This window comes from Microcebus murinus, chromosome 4 (genome assembly GCF_040939455.1).
Source record: "Microcebus murinus isolate Inina chromosome 4, M.murinus_Inina_mat1.0, whole genome shotgun sequence".
NCBI classification, from domain to species: Eukaryota; Metazoa; Chordata; class Mammalia; order Primates; family Cheirogaleidae; genus Microcebus; species Microcebus murinus.
Genome location: NC_134107.1, coordinates 59627673 through 59649403, shown reverse-complemented (window position 1 = coordinate 59649403; position 21731 = coordinate 59627673). Strand labels below are relative to the sequence as shown.

The following is a 21731-nucleotide window of genomic DNA, read 5'->3' as shown; positions in this document are numbered from 1 at the left end:
AAGCCCAGGAGCTCAAGGCCAGCCTGAGCAACATAGTGACACCCCATGTCTACAAAATATAAAATAAAATAAAATAATCACTAATTTATTTTAGCCAAAATGTTATTGTTCTCTAAATGCTTTATAGGCATTTGTCTCATCTGCTAAATTAGATTGTATTTACACAAACGCAGCAACTATGACATATACTCCCTTTGTAGACACCAAAGCAACAGAAACACAGTAGGCACAGGATAAATACTAATGATGTGGTGAAAACAGAAATACCAGCTACAGTGCAGGAAAGGATGAGGAAGAAAAGGAGAAACTTAGGCAAACACTGAAGGGGGGTTAAGAAAAGAAAACACGCTGCATACACATCATTATCAACTTACTGGGCGTCTGCTCAGGGGAGCCGAGGTTTATGGAGTTGTCAGCAGCACCCACCGCCACTCCATTGATGGAAGAACCACAGTCTGCAATGACTCCCAGGCAGGCTGAGCGCCCACAATCCCAAAGTCGTGCTGTCCCATCTCGAGAACCAGACACCACATTCCTTCCCCGATCAACAATGGCTGTATCTAGGATTCCTGGTGAGAGGAAAAAAAGTCCCTAAGATGGAGGAGGTAGTAAAGGAACTACAAGGGCAGAGAAGATGGAGCTGCATAAGTGACTCCATCCCTTCATAAACATTCTGAACGTGTACTACATGCTGGGGCACACTCAAGTGCTAGAAAAAACAGAAATAAATCGAAAGTCCCGGCTGGGCGTGGTGGCTCACGCCTGTAATCTTAGCACTCTGGGAGGCCGAGGCAGGAGGATCGCTCATGGGCAGCAGTTCGAAACCAGCTCTGAGCAAGAAAAAGATCCCATCTCTACTAAAATAGAAAGAAATTAATTGACCAACTAAAAATATATAGAAAAAAATTAGCTGGGCATGGTGGCATATGCCTGTAGTCCCAGCTACATGGGAGGCTAAGGCAGCAGGATTGCTTAAGCCCAGGAGTTTGAGGTTGCTGTGAGCTAGGCTGATGCCACAGCACTCTAGCCCTCTGACTCAAAAAAGAATCGAAAGTCCTTACTTCCCAATGATTCAAAGAGTAGCTGTAACAGACATGGAAAAACAAGCTCTGAATTTAATTTTTAGTAGAGTGTTCCAGAGCAGTGGTTTTCAAAGTTTTTTGGTTTTTTTTTTTTGAGACAGAGTCTCACTTTTGTTGCCCAGGCTAGAGTGAGTGCCGTGGCGTCAGCCTAGCTCACAGCAACCTCAAACTCCTGGGCTCAAGCGATCCTCCTGCCTCAGCCTCCCCAGTAGCTGGGACTACAGGCATGAGCCACCATGCCTGGCTAATTTTTTGTATATATATATTTTAGTTGGTCAATTAATTTCTTTCTATTTTTAGTAGAGACAGGGTCTCACTCAGGATGGTTTCGAACTCCCAACCTTGAGCAATCCACCTGCCTCGGCCTCCCAGAGTGCTAGGATTACAGGCGTGAGCCACCGCGCCCGGCCTCAAAGTTTTTATTTTGGCTTCAAAGCCCCTGTTCTTTTTTTTTTTTTTGAGACACAGTCTCACTCTATTGCCCAGGCTAGAGTGCTGTGGCATCAGCCTAGCTCACAGCAACCTCAAACTCCTGGTCTCAAGCAATCCTTCCGCCTCAGCCTCCTGAATAGCTGGGACTACAGGCATGTGCCACCATGCCAGACTAATTTTTTATATATATATATATATATTTTTTAGTTGGCCAATTAATTTCTTTCCATTTTTAGTAGAGACGGGGGTCTCCATCTTGCTCAGGCTAGTTTCAAACTCCTGACCTTGAGTGATCCTCCCACGTTGGCCTCCCAGAGTGCTAGGCTTACAGGCGTGAGCCACCATGCCCAGCCCTCCCGTTCTTTTTTTAAATAAAAATTAAGTAGACATCTTAGAGACTTCAGTTTGAAAATCACTGCCTTCAGAGATCCTGCTGGTTCCACTGCAAAATGATTAAGAAGGTTAGCCTCTCATTCTGAAAAAAGGATGTGACTTTTGGCCCTGGCCAAGTTTGAGTAGCCCCACTGCTCCCAGATCCTTCCCTTCATAACTGAAAAAACACGAACATAGGAAGCAAAGGAAGACTCTGATGAGAAGAAGATAGCGGACTACCTAGGGACCTCAGGACTCAAAGAACATGGCAATGAGTTCCTTGGATTTCCTTACAGCCTCCCATCTGTCTTGGACAGGACACGGCAGAAACCTCCAATATGGAACTGCCGATAAGCACAGATTAAAACAAAAACAAACAAACAAAAAACTACCAGACAAGTCTGTTGACCATAGCCAAAAGATTGGGAAAGAAGTGGCCTCACAGAATACAAATCTTGGCCACACCCACCCTACTCTAGTAGACACAAGCAGAAAAACTGCTTCTCCCCCTCCCCTGTGGTTTCGGGAGAGCTGAACAGGAAGTGGTCTTCTACCCCCATGAAAGCAGGCAGCAGCACTCCAATTCCCCAGTGGGGTTGACTAGGCTAATACTGTCAGCAGGGTCCAGAGGAGAGTTGAACCTCCACTCTGCCTTGGCAGCCATAGGCAGAAAGAGGTAGGACAAGATGGTAGGAGGTAGCACTCCACTTCCCCCAACCTCTCTCCTGGTGTGAGTCAGCAGGGAACTGAGTTTATAACTCCAATAGGAGGCAATGAGGTGGTGCAAGTCCATGTCCTACTTTCACCAAGAAGGTGTCAACAGGACCAAAGGGGAAGCTAAACTTCCACCTCACCTATCTGCAATGAGGCAGTGTGAGTTAGTGCTCTACTTTTGTCAGGGTAGTATCAGAGAAGCCCAGTAGGAAGCTGAACATTCACATCTATCCAGCCTCTACTCATACCTCAACAGGGGATTGCCTACTAAAAGAGATGACAGAATTAAGATCCAGAGTATTACAACGTAATACCCAAAATGTCCATGGATTTTATCATTTTTGAAGCCCTTTATTAGCCATCATCTAATATTCACTATAATCTCTAGCCTCAGGAACACACAGCATAAAAAGACAGAGATAATCATAGACATAAAGACCTACAACACAGTGGCATAGGTGTAATAACAGGGTTGTACAGAATAGAAAGCAGCACAACCATTTTGTGATCCAGGCAGGGCTACTATTTATTTTATTAAAACCCATTTAACAGACCCTATAATAGGTGCCCAATAATTAAGAGTATCTGATCAAAGGTCACTTAGCTAATTAGTGATCTTTAACATATTCCCACCCATTTCTTCTAAGATGAAATGACTTCAGCTATATAAACTTTGACAAAAACTCCACAGCAACTCAACATAACATACAGGTGACAATCCAATGCAATTAACCACATGCCTCTCAATTCTTATTGGAAATTTCATTTTGAAAGCCTTTGTTCAGAAAAGCATGAGTTTATGAAAATGCCATAACTTTAAAAAGTAGTCAATTTAGGGTCTGTCTGGGAAAATATGATTAAAAGCAATTCAGTAAAAAAATAAAAATAAAAAATAAAAGCAACTCAGTTTGCATTCACTGAAGTAAAGAAAAAAATAATAATAATCAACTCAGATGGGACCTAATCATTATATCATTAACTTTCCAAATAGCTCCAATTTAAAATAAAAACAGACCAGGAACAGTGGCTCACACCTGTAATCCCAGCACTTTGGGAAGCCAAGGTGGAAGGATTGCTTGAGCCCAGAAGTTGTGACGAGTCTGGGCAACATACTTAGATCCCATCTCTAGAAAAAATAAGAGAAATGAGCCAGGCATGGTGGTGCATGCCTGTAGTCCGAGCTACTCAGGAGACTTAAGTGGTAGGATCACTTGAATCTAGGAGTTTGAGGCTACAGTGAGCTATGATCATACTACCACACTCCAGCCTGAGCAACAGAGCAAGATCCTATCTCAAAAAAATAAAATAAAGTAAAAACCAAATCCAATTTATATAACTGACAATAGTTGTTGGATGAATAAAATGTAATTCTCCCAATTACAGAGCCACTGGATAGAGGCCACTAGAGACAAGATTTTTAAAATTGTCTTTCCCTTGGAAACAGATCTATGGAGCCCACATGTTTTGCTGCAATTTTATATTTTCTTAAACTTTTTTAAAAATAAATTTTTTTTTTTTTTTTTTTTTTCGAGACAGAGTCTCGCTTTGTTGCCCAGGCTAGAGTGAGTGCCATGGCATCAGCCTAGCTCACAGCAACCTCAAACTCCTGCCTCAAACTCCTGGGCTCAAGCAATCCTACTGCCTCAGCCTCCCGAGTAGCTGGGACTACAGGCATGTGCCACCATGCCCGGCTAAATTTTTTCTGTATATATTAGTTGGCCAATTAATTTCTTTCTATTTATAGTAGAGACGGGGTCTCACTCTTGCTCAGGTTGGTTTCGAACTCCTGAACTCAAATGATCCGCCCGGCTCGGCCTCCCAGAGAGCTAGGATTACAGGCGTGAGCCACCGCGCCCGGCCCTAAAAATAATTTTTAATATGCTATTTGTTTTTGTTTGAGATAGAGTCTCACTCTGTCACCTTGGGTAGAGTGCAGTGGCATCATCATAGCTCACTGCAGCCTCCAACTCCTGGGCTCAAGCAATCCTCCTGCCTCAGCCTCCTGAGTAGCTGGGACTACAGGTGCACACCATGATGCCCAGCTAATTTTTCTATTTTTAGTGGAGATGAGGTCTCATTCTTGTTCAGGCTGGTCTCAAACTCCTGAGCTCAAGCAATCATCCTATCTCAGCCTCCCAAGTAGCTGGGACTACAGGCATGCACCACCATGCCCAGCTAATTTTTTTCTATCTATATTAGTTGGCCAATTAATTTCTTTCTATTTATAGTAGAGACGGGATCTCGCTCTTGCTCAGGTTGGTTTCGAACTCCTGAGCTCAAACGATCCTCCCGCCTCGGCCTCCCAGAGAGCTAGGATTACAGGCGTGAGCCACCGCGCCTGGCCTACCTTTTTTTCTTAAGATAGAGTCTCTGTTGCCCAGGCTGGAGTGCTGTAGCATGATCATAGCTCACTGCAACTCCTGGGCTCAAGTAATCCTCCTGTCTCAGCCTCCCAAGTAGCTGGGATTACAGGCAAGCACTACCATGCTCAGCTATTTTTCTCTTTTTTTATAGATATGGGGTCTCCCTCTTGCTCAGGCTGGTCTCGAACTCTTGGCCTCAAGCAATCCTCCCGCTTCAGCCTATTTCTACCTTTTTGGTGCTTTATCTCTGGGGATCATTAGAAAAGCCTTTTAGAGAAATCACCCTTCATACCTCCTTTGTGACCTTTGAAGGTCACCACACAGCTAGCATCTTCAGCTGACCAGATCTTTAGCTGGGCATCCATTCCCCCACTCAGAACCACAAGGCCTGATGGGAAAAACCTGCAACAATTCACATCAAACACATGTCCTTCCAATATTCTCTGGAAAAACAAAAGAAAATTCCATACTAGTTCTCTTGTCCATCCCTTGATGTTCTCTCACCTCCCATATCTTTGGCCTCTTGATGCAATACCTACATGCTATACCCACATGCTGGGTTTTAATAACAACTAAGGATGTCCAAAAGGATCTCTTAGTTCATTTGTCAACCAGGTAAGAGCTATTGACTCCCTTTCCTGGGATTTAGTTACAGATGTAGAATTGAATTCCATGGCTTTCACAGCCATCCCTAGTGTTAGTTCTAAGTATAAGGAGCTGAGAAGGCTTTAAGGAATCTTTTACTCATCTCTTCTTAAAATCCTCTGTATAAGTTGGAGGCTCAGCATATAGTCAGCCTAACAGTCTAGCTATTCTGTCTTGGAAACCAATCACCCAAGACAGTACAAACTCAGGGCATACCCACTGAGAATTTCACTGGCCTGGCTCCTCAACTGCTTCAGCCCCACTCTGTTCTGGCAATTCACTAAGCTTGAGAATGGTTCTCTGATTATCAAATGGGAGAACAGAAATCAAATGAAGTACAATGGTCCTACATTTTCAGAATGGGCCATTCTTCCATGTCCCAGGCCAAGGTTTCTCAGACCACCCTTCATGTGTAATACCCTAAAAGTATATCCAAATCCTTTACTCTGAGTTCTCCATTGGAAGCCTGCCAAATCTTCATGCTCCCATCAGTACTAGAAGATACACCAAGGCCTCCTCCACTGGAAATATCCAGGCATGTTATCTGTTCAACAGACAAAACAATCAATGTGTTATAAATAACAAAATGCTTTTTTTTTTTTTTTTTTTGAGACAGAGTCTCACTTTGTTGCCCAGGCTAGAGTAAGTGCCATGGCGTCAGCCTAGCTCACAGCAACCTCAATCTCCTGGGCTCAAGTGATCCTCCTGCCTCAGTATCCCAAGTAGCTGGGACTACAGGCATGCGCCACCATGCCCGGCTAATTTTTTGAATATATATTTTTAGTTGGTCAATTAATTTCTTTCTATTTTTAGTAGAGACGGGGTCTCGCTCAGGGTGGTTTCGAACTCCTGACCTCGAGCAATCCGCCCACCTCGGCCTCCCAGAGTGCTAGGATTACAGGCGTGAGCCACCGCGCCCGGCCCAAAATGCTTTTATTCCCTTGAAATATGTTATAAACCTCCCTTGTTTCACACTCCTCCAAGACTTATGTAAGACTATGCTTCCCAACACAAAGGACATGTGTCTATTATGAAGATTATCATCACCAACCTCCCAACAAGGCTGCAGCCAACACCTTTAACTTCTTCAAACAAAAAGATATTCCTGTAATCACCTGTAAACTTTAGCCAAAAAGTTTTCCCTATGCCCGTATCATTTCCATAGTTTCCATTTTTTGCTATTTTATTTTAAAATTAAGATGCATTTCCTAATTCTCAGGATCCCACTTACACAAAAGATAATCTTCCAAGATGCATCAGAAGGATTCAAGGAAGAGCAAAGATATTTCCATATATACACCTATATGTATAGATATAGATCTTTCAGAAAAAATAATAGTGAATTCACAGATTCACTTTTATAGTTTCAGCATCAGCAACTGCTTCATGCATAAGCCATAATAAGATCACCAAGTCTCTTTCATACATGCCTACATACCCTTTTAATTAATTTTTTTTTATTAAAAAACAGCCAGTTGCAAATGTTCCAGAAATGTGAGAAGAAATATATTATTCCAGACATATTCCCAGCAACAATGATTCCCACATGACCTAAATTATTAAGAAAAAAGTAGAGACTTTGGCTTTAATTATCTAACTTCCATTTTACTTTGTTCTATGCCAGTTAAATTATAATAAATAGTATTGGCAAGAACCATAGGGATATATGAGTCAGCTCTAACATTTTCTAAGACTTTTCTTCTTTATTTCGGTTCCTCAGAACAAAAGGACTATCAACTTAATAGTGGCTCCTTTGATCGTAAGCAACATACTTCAACCTCTTTCCTGATATAGGTGGCATCTTTTCAATTGGTTGATAGGCATCTACCTTTGGCTACAGTGGACAACTCAAATTTAACATGTCCAAACAGAACTCTTTTTTTTTTTTTTCAAACAGAACTCTTATTTCTCTCTGTCCCATACGAATACAACTATTCCTCCTCTAATTAATAAATGGCACCACAATTTACCCACTTCTCAGGCCAAAATTTTTGGAATCATCCCAACTTCTCATTTTCTCTCACATCTCACATCCAAGTCATTACGAAATCCTGTCTAACCTCATACCCTTAGAACGTAAGCTCTCCAAGGGCAGTTTTACTCATTTTATTCAGTGCCCAGCAGAGTATCTGCAATATAGATGATTAATAAATGGATGAATCATCTCTTAATAAGCTCAAATAAGAGACAGAATTAAGAAACAGAAACAGGCATAGTTAATGATTTTAAAAAATGACCACTTCTCCAAAGGTGAGTGGCTTTCCCAACTCCTGCAAGAGATGAATCACTTCCTCCTTCAGTAGTCCTTAGCACTATGCTCATACATTGTAGTGGCTGTCAACCAGGGGTGAATTTGCTTCCTAGGAGACACTTGGCAATATCGGGAAACATTTTTTTTTTTTTTTTTGAGACAGAGTCTCATTTTGTTGCCCAGGCTAGAGTGAGTGCCATGGCGTCAGCCTAGCTCACAGCAACCTCAAACTCCTGGGCTCAAGCGATCCTTCTGCCTCAGCCTCCCGAGTAGCTGGGACTACAGGCATGTGCCACCATGCACGGCTAATATATATTAGTTGGCCAATTAATTTCTTTCTATTTATAGTAGAGACAGGGTCTCGCTCTTGCTCAGGTTGGTTTCGAACTCCTGACCTCGAGCAATCCACCCACCTCAGCCTCCCAGAGAGCTAGGATTACAGGCGTGAGCCACCGCGCCGGCCAGGAAACATTTTTGATTGTCACAACCGATAGGGGAAGGGGTGTCCACTGGCATCTTGTAGGTAGAGGGCAGGGACACTGTTAAACATCCTACAATGCATGGAACAGCCTCTTATAATAAAGAATGAAATAAAGAATTCTTTAGTTCATATCAATAGTGCCAAGGTTAAGAAACTGTGATATATTGTATTGTACCTTCTCAGGTAATATACTGTCCCTGAAGGGGACAGGGACATTGTATTGTTTATCTTTGTTACCTATCATCAGGGCCCCAATACCTAGCCCTAAAAAGATATTAAGTTTGAACTATCTATTTCTTAAAAAGTGATAGGAATTGAAGAATAAATTATAGGTCATACCAACTATCTCCTTAATAAAAAATTCTGTTAAAGGAAAAGAGGAGGCTGGGCATGGTGGCTCACGCCTGTAATCCTAACACTCTGGGAGGCCGAGGCGGGCGGATTGCTTGAGGTCGGGAGTTCGAAACCAGCCTGAGTGAGACCCTGTCTCTACTGTAAATAGAAAGAAACTAATTGACCAACTAAAAATATATATACAAAAAATTAGCCGGGCATGGTGGTGCATGCCTGTAGTCCCAGCTACTCGGGAGGCTGAGGCAGGATTGCTTGAGCCCAGGAGATTGAAGTTGCTGTGAGCTAGGCTGACGCCACGGCACTCACTCTAGCCTGGGCAACAAAGTAAGACTCTGTGTCAAAAAAAAAAAAAAGGAAAAGAGGAAAGGAAACTAACATTTATTTAGTGTCTCTGATGTGCCATATACATAATAGATGCTATTTCATATAATCCCCTAAAAATCTGGAAGTTAGGTAGTATTCCTATCTTTCAGATGAGGAATCTGAGGCTTAATGGGCAATTTTTTCCTCAAGGTGACATAGCAGAGCCAGGATACAAATCTAGGTCCAAGTCCAAAGCTAAAGAACTATTTCTTAGCCACAGCAAAAGAACAGACAGATCAACGGGACAATCCTAAACACAAGATAAAGATGACGATCTATGTCTAGGATAAAGGATGGATTACTTTATAGTGTTAAGACTAGCTAATCATTTTAAAATTGAAATGTAAAAAATAAAACATAAAAATTCAACAAAATACTACATTTATATTTTATCTTATAAGCATTTTATTGTGCTTAGATTACTATGTTCTAAACCTCTATTCTAATTGCTTAGTCCTCATAACAACCCTAACAGACGAATATTTTTACCCTCATTTTTTAAGATAAGGAACTTATGGCACAGGGAGGTTAAGTAACTGGCCTAAGATCACACACTTAGTTAATTGTAGAATCAGTATTCAAATCCAAAGAGCCTAGCTCTATAGTCTGTGCTCTTACAGAATGTGCTATGTAATTAAAAGCAATACATATAAAATCATGGACTACCCTAAGCAGGATCCCAAGGCAGTTACTATAAAGAATTTAATTAATAGGTTTTATCATCCATAAATATTAAATATCTGTATGTCAAAAGATACCATAAGCAAACTTAAAGATAAACAATAAGCCAGAAAAAACTATTTGTAAAATATATGACAAAGAATCAATTCTCTTAATATAAAAAGAGCTCTTAGGCCAGGTGCAGTGGCTCACGCCTGAAATCCTAGCACCCTGGGAGGCCGAGGTGGGCAGATTGCTCGAGGTCAGGAGTTCAAAACCAGCCTGAGCAAGAGCAAGACCCCTGTCTCTACTATAAATAGAAAGAAATTAATTGGCCAACTAATATATATACAAAAAATTAGCCAGGCATGGTGGCACATGCCTGTAGTCCCAGCTACTCGGGAGGCTGAGGCAGCAGGATTGCTTGAGGCCAGGAGTATGAGGTTGCTGTGAGCTAGGCTGACACCACGGCACTGACTCTAGCCAGGGCAAGAAAACCAGACTCTGTCTCAAAAAAGAAAGAAAAGAAAAAAAAAAAAGAAAAAAAAGAAAAGAAAAATGGGCAAATAACATGAAGATGGCCAATAAATTTATGAAAAAGTGGTCAATCCATGATTAGGCAAAGGAATGCAAATTAAAATAACAAATATCATCTCTCAAATTTGTAAAATTAAAAAAAAATTCTAATACCCAGTGTTAGCCGAATCAAAATGGTAGAAAGTAGAAAAACCAAAGATGGACAAGAATGAAATAAAGAAAAAAAATCAAAATGGTAGAAAGGCAATACAGTAAAAGCCCTATTAGTCAATGGATAGGGGTCAGTGGTAGGTCAATTAATCAAAATATTCAGTTAAAGTAGGAAATAATAAAAAAATGATAAAGACTTACATTTTATTTTAACTCAAATATATAAATGTACATTAAAATCCACTATTTTTTCATTAGTCCACTGATTTTTTTTTTTTTTGAGAGAGGGTCTCATTCTGCCACCCAGGCTGGAGTACAATGGTGTCATCACAGCTCATTACAGCCTCAGACTCCTGTGCACAAGTGATCCTACTGCCTCTGCCTCCCGGGTAGCTGGGACTACAGGTGCGTACCACCAAGTCCAGCTCAAGTTTCTATTTTTTTTGTAGAGACAGGGTCTGGCTATGTTGCCCAGGCTGGTCTCAAAGTCCTGGCCTCAAGCAATCCTCTTGCCTGAGCCTCTCAAAGCACTGGGACTACATGGCATGAGCCATCATGATCAGCCTGTAATAAGCCATAAGCCGGAAGTCACAATTTAAAACTTCCAGTTTTGGCCGGGCGCTGTGGCTCACGCCTGTAATCCTAGCTCTTGGGAGGCCGAGGCGGGCGGATTGCTCAAGGTCAGGAGTTCAAAACCAGCCTGAGCAAGAGCGAGACCCCGTCTCTACTATAAATAGAAAGAAATTAATTGGCCAACTGATATATATATAAAAAATTAGCCGGGCATGGTGGCGCATGCCTGTAGTCCCAGCTACTTGGGAGGCTGAGGCAGAAGGATCACTCAAGCCCAGGAGTTTGAGGTTGCTGTGAGCTAGGCTGACGCCACGGCACTCACTCTAGCCTGGACAACAAAGCGAGACTCTGTCTCAAAAAAAAAAAATAAATAAATAAAAAAAAAAAATAAAACTTCCAGTTTCTTTAAAGCAAGACAAATTGTGACTCACACTTACAAAGCAATCTAAGAGCAAAAACTCAGCTAGGGCTTTATTTATTTATTTATTTTTCAGTGTTTACCTAATTATATTCCTAACACCTAAGGCTTTTTAAAAAGAAATTATTTTCTCTAACATTTTGTATTTATCTTTTCTACATGTATTATTAAACAAATTCATCTTATCAAGTCTTTACAAAACAATCAACTTAGTTTCAAAGAAATATTAATAATTGCTACCTGGCTTTTACATATTTCATTGGTTTGACATGATACATATTTCATTGGTTTGACATGGTATTTAATTAATTCATATAATTTCAAAAGTAATATAACTGGCATTGCAACTGACTCTTGGTAAGCATTCAATGTAATCAGCAGTGGCAGAACTGTGCAGAAAAAACAGTGAAGGGCTTATGGGCCACGAACAAGCTGTGGGCCTCAGCTGGTATATTTTACAGAGGAAATGCAGAGCAACAAGTGACTCCATAAATCAGTTTAGTGGAGGTCAGTTAGAACACACCCAAGGCTTTATAATTTGTATAACCAATGTTAGATATGGAGGGGGGGAGGAAGGGAGGGAGGGAGGGAGAGGGAGGGAGAGAGAAAGAGAGACAGACAGACAGACAGACAGACAGACAGACAGACAGAGGAAGCCTCCTGAGTAGCTAAATGCTGTTCATTTTGAGCATCTGGGTGGAGGCAAAAGCCTTGGGTTTTACAGAGGGCTTCTCTGTGGAGAGTGAGTACCTGGGCCACAACAGCCACTGTAACAAAATTTTTTTAAGCAACCAATTTCTGGAACCCCTGGATCATCAGTCTCATCCTGTAAAGATAAGGGAGGGGGGTAGCTTTGTCCTTATAAGGAGGGATAGGAATGCACCCGGCAGCTGTCTGGGGACTCTCCAGACTCCTGCAGCTATTGTTTTATAAGCCTAAGTTTTCCATTAACCACATTCAGTCCTACACATACTTTTCAGGTTCCCACCTGGAAATAACCTAACACCTATGACTCACCAATTCTACTTTTACAAATGTATTCTAATTTCCTCTTATCTTTGGGAGCAAAACTTTAGATGCAAGTATATTCAAAAAAATACAAAATAAGGCCAGGCATGGTGGCTCATGCCTGTAATCCTAGCACTCTGGGAGGCTGAGGCCAGCGGTATTGCTCGAGGTCAGGAGTTCGAAACCAGCCTGAGCAAGAGCGAGACCCCGTCTCTACTATAAATAGAAACAAATTAATTGGCCAACTAATATATATAGAAAATATTAGCCGGGCATGGTGGCACATGCCTGTAGTCCCAGCTACTCAGGAGGCTGAGGAGGAGGATCGCTTGAGCCCAGGAGTTTGAGGTTGCTGTGAGCTAGGCTGACGCCACGGCACTCACTCTAGCCTGGGCAACAAAGTGAGACTCTGTCTCTAAAAAAAAAAAAAAAAGAAAAGAAAAAAAAATACAAAATCATGAAACTAGAAACCCCTGAAAGTCCAGCAATGTAAGATAGGAAAAATATTAATATATCATAATAGAGTCATATAATGAAATACTATGCAGCTCTTTAAAGAATACATAGAAAGATAGCAAAGAATAAGGTACATATTATTATGTAATAAAAAGCAAGTTATATAACAGCATGTACTGTAAAAACCTATTTTGGTAAAATATTTAAAGAAAACAGTGAGAGGATTAAGTATCATAATATATAGAGTTACCATGGTGCTTGCTGGTTTATAGGCAATAAACATTAGCTTTACTACTTATGATTATTATTTTAAAAGAGTATACAACAAAAGTTCACAATAATTATCTTTAGGTTACAGAAATAAGAGTGATTTTCACTTTCTTTTATATTTCCTAACTTTTCATCACTAAATATGTATTTGTTTTGAAATAAAGGTAAAAAGTAGCTCTTTTAAAAAATGTACCACACAGTAACGGGTGGATGGCTTTAAAACAGTTTATCCATCAATTTCTCACTTCTGCTTCAAAAAATCCCATGGTAGTATAGGCTTTATTATAAAGATCTTTGGAAATATTCCTCAATATGGTATATTTGGAATTTTGAGAAAATGTCCCTGTCCTGCAGGCAAAGGAATGAAATATGAGCAGTGGCATATTATGTGAGCATCAGCTATTATATCATTATCCAAAAGCTGGTAAGTAGCTCTGCTAATACATATATGAGGAATGTCATATAATCTCTAAGATTACCAGTGACTAGATTTGTACAAATATTCCATGTAGACTCAAGGACCAGTTTCGCCAAATACATCACATTTCATCAGCTGTATCATTTTACAGTACAAAGTAAATGAAAGACATATTAATTATGAATATGTTTATAGCACTAGACAAGCATATAAAATGAAAAATTAAAATGCCATTATATTTTCTCTTCATTTTATCAAAATACTTACACTCTTTGTATGAACTCTGGAAAAAGTAGTGTATGGCGCCAAAAACTTAGAAGATGCATTTTCCTTTGGACATGAAATATGAATGCTTTTCTATACAAAGAGGAAAAGATGAAATTCATCAGTAAAGCTATTCCAATGTAATCAAAGCCTCTTAAAGAAAACATTAGGAGTACAGGAAATTCTCACCTTTTAAGTGTACCCTCTCTCACCCACGTAAAACTGCCCCTCCCCCTACGGCTCAGCAGTCCACGGCTCAGCAGTCCTTTTACTGCAAAGGGCTGCAACATAATTTGGTATCGCTGAGATGCCATTATCTTTTTATGTTGAAATAAATTGTTCCACAGAAGACAGACCACCAATAAGATACAACCGACAAGCCTAAGAAGATTAATATTTAGAAGAAAATCTAATACCAATACTCCCCATTAGCAGTGGGGCAAGGAACAGGATCAGCAGAAGAATATTACATAAAGAGATGTGATGAAACGCAGCACTAGCCCTCAAGCCTAAGACCTTAAAGACAAGTATAAAGTAAACTTGCTGCCCATGAGAATTTTCAGAAATAATTAGACTACTGACATTTATAGTTACCAGAAAAAACTGGTAAAGTAAATTATGGTACACCCACAAAATGTGTAGGCCCATGTCAGGTTTGCAGTATCTATTCCCACCTAGGACTTAAAACTGACTGTACATATTCATAGATGGGTCATTGTCACATAGCTGTATTTTGATGCCCCATGTGTTTTGCCTAGTCATCATCGCCTGTCTCTCAGCTACTGTAGCAAGAAAACACTGGTGGCATAGTAGGAAAGTATACATAGAACTAGATGTTAGATCGGGAGACATGACTTGCTAAAGGCCATTTGTAACCATTTCAGGTAAACATGTTGGTGTTTCACCATAGTATGTATAGAGGTATAAAAGGCTTGGTAAACACTTCCTCCAGGATTCTTGCAATATGACAGTCTCTTACTCTAACCAGCACAATACCAATACAACCACCTAACTTTATATCTCCTATAAGGAGCTGAGGAGCTGCACCCTAACCTGTTATCTCTTCTGCAGTAGTACTTCAAAGTCTCTGGAAATTCTGCAGGACAATGAAAATGTCTTCGATAATCAGGATTTTCTGAACCTCTTTATATCCAAAAAGCACAGGTCTTCACAGTTCATTAAAAAAAAAACACTTTCAAAGTCATAATATTCTCATCACTGAAAGTCAATATGCTCTTTATTACGGGTCATCTACTCCTTTAAAAAGGCAATTAGGCTATCTATCCAAATAGTACTTTTTCTTAGCCAGCATATCCATGCCTGGCTGCCTGCAGGCCTTTCATTAAATGAGTTTTTGCTTCTGTGTGACAAAGCCTACAGCTACAAGAGAGCTGATCTGGATTTGGAACTGTCTATTGTACCAGAAACTAAAGTGTCAGCTTTAGTCAGTCTCTTGGCTGAATATTCAACCAACAAGGATGCAAGGAGCTCCACAAACTTAGTGTTTGGGCCTCTGTAAGGATTGCATTTGCTCTCAGAAGAATACATTTCTTTGGGGCTACTTATGTAACAGATTTCAAGAATCAGTGCTTTTCTCCTGCTTATTAATCCTGCAAATCAACCTTGAATTCATAAACAGACTACAGAGGAAGATAAATGTTGAACTGCCTTCCAACATCAGCAGTAGATAATCATGACGTTAATGAAAATATTTTAAAGAAAAGCTGCAGAGTAGCACTCTGGGAGGCCAAGGTGAGCGGATCGCTCAAGGTCAGGAGTTAGAAACCAGCCTCAGCAAGAGCAAGACCCCGTCTCTACTAAAAATAGAAAAAAATTAATTGGCCAACTAAAAATATATAGAAAAAATTAGCCGGGCATGGTGGCCCATGCCTGTAGTCCCAGCTATTTGTGAGGCTGACGCAGAAGAATTAATTGAGCCTAGGAGTTTGAGGTTGCTGTGAGCTAGGCACTCTAGCCTGGGCAACAGAGTGAGACTCTGTCTCAAAAAAAGAAAAAGAAAGAAAGAAAAAAAAGAAAAGCTGCAGAAGATATCAAAATTGACAAAATCTAAGGGGAAAGAAGTGTGAATATGCCATGCTAAGATAAAATTCAAAGTCAAACTTTTTTTATTCTCCAGGGTTAGGCATTTAAGCATAATGACAGATTTACTGTTTAATAGAACAATGTAGCAATATGAAATAACAAAGTGACTCATGGCAGTTAGAAACAAATGAAGGATCAACTGTAAGCAACCACTGTCTGAACCCACCCAGCAGGATCACAGCAAAAATTACCAATGATGTTTGAAGAGATAAGGATTATATCCAGGTCTGAATATGAAGGGAAGAGAAGTCAGCCCCCAGGCTGTGGATGGATACTGGCAAAACACCTGGGAAAAATGCAGGCTTGCAAGGTAGCGTTAACTTGGAATCATTAGAACTGGATTTCAATTCCAGCATACAGTCAAATTGACTTTGATTATTAGGGATTAACCTCTCTGAGTCTGTTTGCTTGCCTGCAAAACGGATATTTAAAAAGCCAATCCCACAGGATTGTTATGGTAAACAACCAAAACTAACTTTTGTAATTATTTTGCAGTTTCACCATAGGCAGTCTCACTACCCATAAATCATCTTATGAAGTAGTATATTGTCTCTGTTTTATACATGAGGAAACTGAGGCTCAGAGAACTAAGTTATTTGTCCAAAATCATATAGCTAATAAGTGGCAGTTAACTAAGACTTAGACTCAGATCTTCCAACACTATTATACAATACCCATAGCTACTTATGAAAAACAAATATAAAATATATACTATCCCTTCAGAGTAGACGAGAACAAATGACATGTAGCCTCTTACCTGGCACAAAAAAGGTAATGAATGAACATTTGCTAAACATCCTATGTAAAAGGCAAAGTTTTCTCTATACTTATCAGTATACTAAAAATATGTTACAGCCAAAAAATGTTTAATTACACACAAAAAAAGGCTGGTCCACCCTTTGGGAATCATCTCAACAGAGTACACTGACTACAGTAGTCAGAATGAGTAAGAAAAGGCAAATCATGGGTTCCCCACTTAGCTTAGCCATCTACTCATCTCAAAGATAAATGAGGCCAGCGCGGTGGTTCACGCCTGTAATCCTAGCTCTCTGGGAGGCCGAGGTGGGCGGATTGCTCAAGGTCAGGAGTTCAAAAACCAGCCTGAGCAAGAGCGAGACCCGTCTCTACTATAAATAGAAAGAAATGAATTGGCCAACTGATATATATATAAAAAATTAGCCGGGCATGGTGGCGCATGCCTGTAGTCCCAGCTACTCAGGAGGCTGAGGCAGTAGGATCACTCGAGCCCAGGAGATTGAGGTTGCTGTGAGCTAGGCTGACGCCACGGCACTCACTCTAGCCTGGACAACAAAGCGAGACTCTGTCTCCAAAAAAAAAAAAAAAAAAAAAAAAAAAGATAAATGAGAAAAACTATTAAGCACTACTAATGTAGCCTTTTCACCAGGACCTCACCAGACACAGACTGTAAGGCTATGCAGTCCCATATGGTAGTTACTAGCCACATCAGGTTAGTGAACTACTTGGATATGTAAATCTATGTTTTAACTATAAATTTTATGAAACCTAAATTTTTTACCAGTAAAAAATTAGAGTCTGAATTGAGATATGCTGAAAGTATAACATATACATGGGATTTTGAACACTTAATAAAAATTAAATTCATCTATTTCTTTTTATCTTTTTAATGTGGCTACTAGAAAATTTAAAATTATATACATAGCTCACATTATCAGAGCTGATATAAAGGAAAAAAGAGAGAGGAAGTTTGATTGCACTTAAAAGTATTATGTGGATGGGTGTGATGGCTCACACCTATAATACTAGCATTCTGGGAGGCCAAGGCAGGAGGATTGCTTTAGCTCAGGAGTTCGAGACCATCCTGAACAAGAGTGAGACCCCATCTCTACCAAAAAGAACAAAATCAGGCCGGGCATGGTGGCTCACACCTGTAATCCTAGCACTCTGGGAGGCGGAGGCAGGCAGATTGCTCGAGGTCAGGAGTTCGAAACCAGCCTGAGCAAGAGCCAGACCCCATCTCTACTATAAAAACAAAGAAATTAATTGGCCAACTAATATATATATAGAAAAAATTAGCCGGGCATGGTGGCACATGTCTGTAGTTCCAGCTACTCGGGAGGCTGAGGCAGCAGGATTGCTTGAGCCCAGGAGTTTGAGGTTGCTGTGAGCTAGGCTGATGTCACAGCACTCACTGTAGCCTGGGCAACAAAGTGAGACTCTGTCTCAAAAAACAAACAAACAAAAAACAACAAAATCAGTTGGGCATTGTGGTGCATGCACGCCTATAGTACCAGCTATTCAGGAGGCTGAGGCAGGAGGATTGCTTCAGCCCAGGAGTTTGAGGTTGCTGTGAGCTACAATGATGCCACTGTACTCAGGGTGACAGAGACTCTGTCTCAACAACAACAACAAAAAATATAAGGAAATTGAGCACCCCTCCTCACAAACCCACCCCTTCATATTCTTAAAACAAAAAAATATATGTAAATACAAGAGAAAAAGAAAACTCTTGACACTCAAAGACAGCAAAAACTATAATTATTGCACAAATGAAGTGGCGATGACAGGTCACTGATAATAGTATAAATATCAAAAGTAGCTATATGGGTACAACCATAGTTTTGAATACTGTGACATCTAGAAGACATAAAAACATACCTTGTTTATTTCATTCACAATAAATCCTTCAGAAGCTGTAATCTCTGGGATACCATCTAGGCCAATTCCTTGACAAGTTAGGCTGCCATACAAAGATGGTTTCCCTAAGGCACAAAAGAAGCATGTCTCAAAAAATAAGAAGAATATTTTTCAACTTGAAGATTCAATTCAGGCATCTGTATAGATGGTATGCTTATGAAATTGGCTGGTGAAAGAAAAATAAGTGCCTGTGTTAAAAGACTGCTTAAGTGGAAAGAGCATTAGACTAGCAAACTTAATTTGGGAGGGAATACACTGAAAGACTAAAAGCTAGAAACAAAGATTTAGAAAAATGATATAGCATCGGTAAGGAGGGCTATTAGAGTTATCTGAACCTGTTTTACTGGCTGTGAAACGTAATTCTTGCAGATTGAAAGATGAAGATCAGAATGTATATATGTATTTATCTACAGTATATACACATAATTACACACTAAAGAATTAAGCTTCAATAATATGGAAAATTTACCTAAGTAGAATTCTGCTTTTATAGTGATATTGGCTAAATAAGATATTATCCTGGCTGGGCAAGGTGGCTCACGCCTGTAATCCTAGCACTCTGGGAGGCCAAGGCAAGAGGATCACTTGAGGTCAGGAGTTCAAGACCAGTCTGAGTGAGACAAGACCTCTTCTCTACTACAAATAGAAAAAATTATCTGGCGAGTATATATTATTTAAAAAAAACATATTATCCTATACATAAACATATGCAAATGATAGAATGAAGTTAAAAACTTTTTTCATTCTTCTTCTGTACCTTATATATTCACACGTGTAACAGTCTATATAACACATTGATTACATGTCTGACTTCCCCACTAGAATATGAAGTCCTTGAGTTCAGAAACTAGCAGGGTAGTACGAGTTATTCAGTAAATAAACTAGATAAACCATATTGAAGTTATAGGAGTAAGGAGGAAGTAGAAACCATCATGGATTCACAGAAAAGTGGGAAGGCTTTCTAGAGAGGGTGGGTCTTCAACAATCTTAAAAGAAAGATAGGACCTGGTTAGGAAAAAAATAAGGGAAAGAAAACTCTAATTCAAGGAGGTGCATGTCAAGAACAAAAGTAAGTCAAAAAGAATGGGGAGGAAGGAGGCATCAATTAATATACCAGCTTGGTTACAGCAGTCAAAGAAATGGTAGTTGAAGGATAAATCACACAGAAACAATCTAAGGTAAAAGTTTGGACTAGAGAAGATCTAGTAAAGAAGCTGTTCACAGGAAAGTGGAACAAAGCACTGTTTCAGAAAGATGTCACAAAAACAGGACTGAGGGAACTTACTTTGGGTTTTTTTTCTTTCCTTTTTTTAAAGTAAAAAAAAAAAATTTTTTTAATTTTTTTGTAGAGACAGCGTCTTACTACCGTATGTTGCCCAGGCTGGTCTCAAACTCCTGACCTCAAGCAATCCTCTCACCTTGGCCTCCTAAAGTGAAAGGCTTGAGCCACTGCATCCCTCAGAACTTTGCTTTTTATTCTACCCCAAGATTCCCTCCTTTCGTTACCAATCGCCCTAAAAAGTTCCTAGCCCACATGATGCATCATTTCCACCAATCTCTTGACAACACCCTCAATGACTTCTCTACATTTCTGAAATCACTAAAATGATCTCAGTCTTGGTTTTGTCTGTATAATAGAACTGGGATCAATCCAACCACTCATTTTCTACCTTCCTACAGAAAGCTAAGTGCTGCTACAGAAAAGAACACAACTGTGCATATTGGTACCACTCCAATTCATTTTCAATTCATTCATGTTTTCAAACTCAGCAGTTTTAGAGTACTTTTGCCCCTTCCACTGACAGCAGCCAGTTCTCATGCTACTTATCCTGCTATCAAAATCTCCTGCCTTCATAATATCCAAAAAGTGGAACTGACGAGGAGATAAATAAACTTTGGCATATCCATACAACAGGCTATTACCTGGCCACAAAAAGGAATGAAGCACTGATCAAAACTACAAAATGAAAACATGATAAATGACAGAAGTCAGACACAAAAGGCCATATATTTTATGATTCAACTTATATGAAATGTCCAAAGTAGGCAAATCTATATAGACAGAAAGTAAATTAGTAGTTGCTAAGACTGGGGAGTGGGAAATACACTGTTAATGGGTATGGAGTTTTATTGGGTAATGATAAAAATGTTCCAGAATTATTTAATCGGAGAGATGATGCATGACTCTGTGAATATACTAAAATCCACTGAATTATACACTTTAAAAAGGTGAACCTTTAAGAAGAATGTTAACTCTGTAAAAAAATATATTTTTTAAAAGGTGAACCTAGGCTAGGTGCAGTAGCTCACACCTGTAATCTGAACACTTTGGGAGACTGAGGTGGGAGCATCACTCGAGGCCAGGAGTTCAAGACAAGCCTGAGCAACAGAGCAAGACCCTGTCTCCACAAATTTTAAAATTAGTCAGGTATGGTGGCACGTACCTACAGTCCTAGGTACTTGGGAGGCTGAGGCAGGAAAATCGTTTGAACCTAGGAGTTCAATGCTGCAGTGAGTTACGATCTCATCACTATACTCCATTCTAAGTGACAGAGCAAGATCCTGTCTCTAAAAAAAAAAAATTAATAAATAAAAAACAGAAAAAGTAAACTTTATGAAATGTGAATTATATCTCAATAAAGCTGTTTTAGGCCGGGCATGGTGGCTCACACCTGTAATCCTAGCACTCTGGGAGGCTGAGGCGGGAGGATAGCTCAAGGTCAGGAGTTCAAGACCAGCCTGAGCAAGAGTGAGATCCCATCTCTACTAAAAATTAGAAAATTAGCCAGATGACTAAAAATATATAGAAAAACTAGCTGGGCATGGTGGTGCATGCCTGTAGTCCCGGTTACTCGGGAGGTTGAGGCAGGAGGATCACTTGAACCCAGGAGTTTGAGGTTGCTGTGAGCTAGGCTGATGCCACAGCACTCTAACCCAGGCGGAGAGAGTGAGACTCTGTCTCTAAATAAATAAATAAATAAAGCTGTTAAAAAAAAAAAATCCTAGAATCCCAATAGTATCTACCTGACAGGATTTTAAGAAACAATGTATGTAAAGTAGCACATAAATAGCACATATTTTATCTCAATAAAGCTGTTATTTAAAAACAAAAACAAAAGGCCCTCCTCTTTAAGAGTTGAC

The 21731-nt window shown here is 39.9% G+C and overlaps 1 protein-coding gene across 3 annotated transcripts in view; it reads right to left on the bottom strand.

Moving 5' to 3' along the window:
• PAAF1 (proteasomal ATPase associated factor 1) overlaps window positions 1-21731 on the bottom strand; it is a 37771-nt gene that overhangs the window by 12113 nt on the left and 3927 nt on the right. For 2 of the 3 annotated variants that reach the window (XM_076002305.1, XM_076002306.1), the window contains exons 3-8: window positions 21035-21158; window positions 18552-18655; window positions 13815-13904; window positions 6054-6152; window positions 5256-5406; window positions 375-569 (exon numbers count right to left, since the gene is read on the bottom strand). In XM_076002305.1, coding sequence (XP_075858420.1) covers window positions 375-569; window positions 5256-5406; window positions 6054-6152; window positions 13815-13904; window positions 18552-18655; window positions 21035-21131 — 736 coding nt within the window. In that variant the 5' untranslated portion in view covers window positions 21132-21158. The remainder of the gene's footprint in view (window positions 1-374; window positions 570-5255; window positions 5407-6053; window positions 6153-13814; window positions 13905-18551; window positions 18656-21034; window positions 21159-21731) is intronic. The other variant, XM_012745107.3, reaches the window with a different exon arrangement.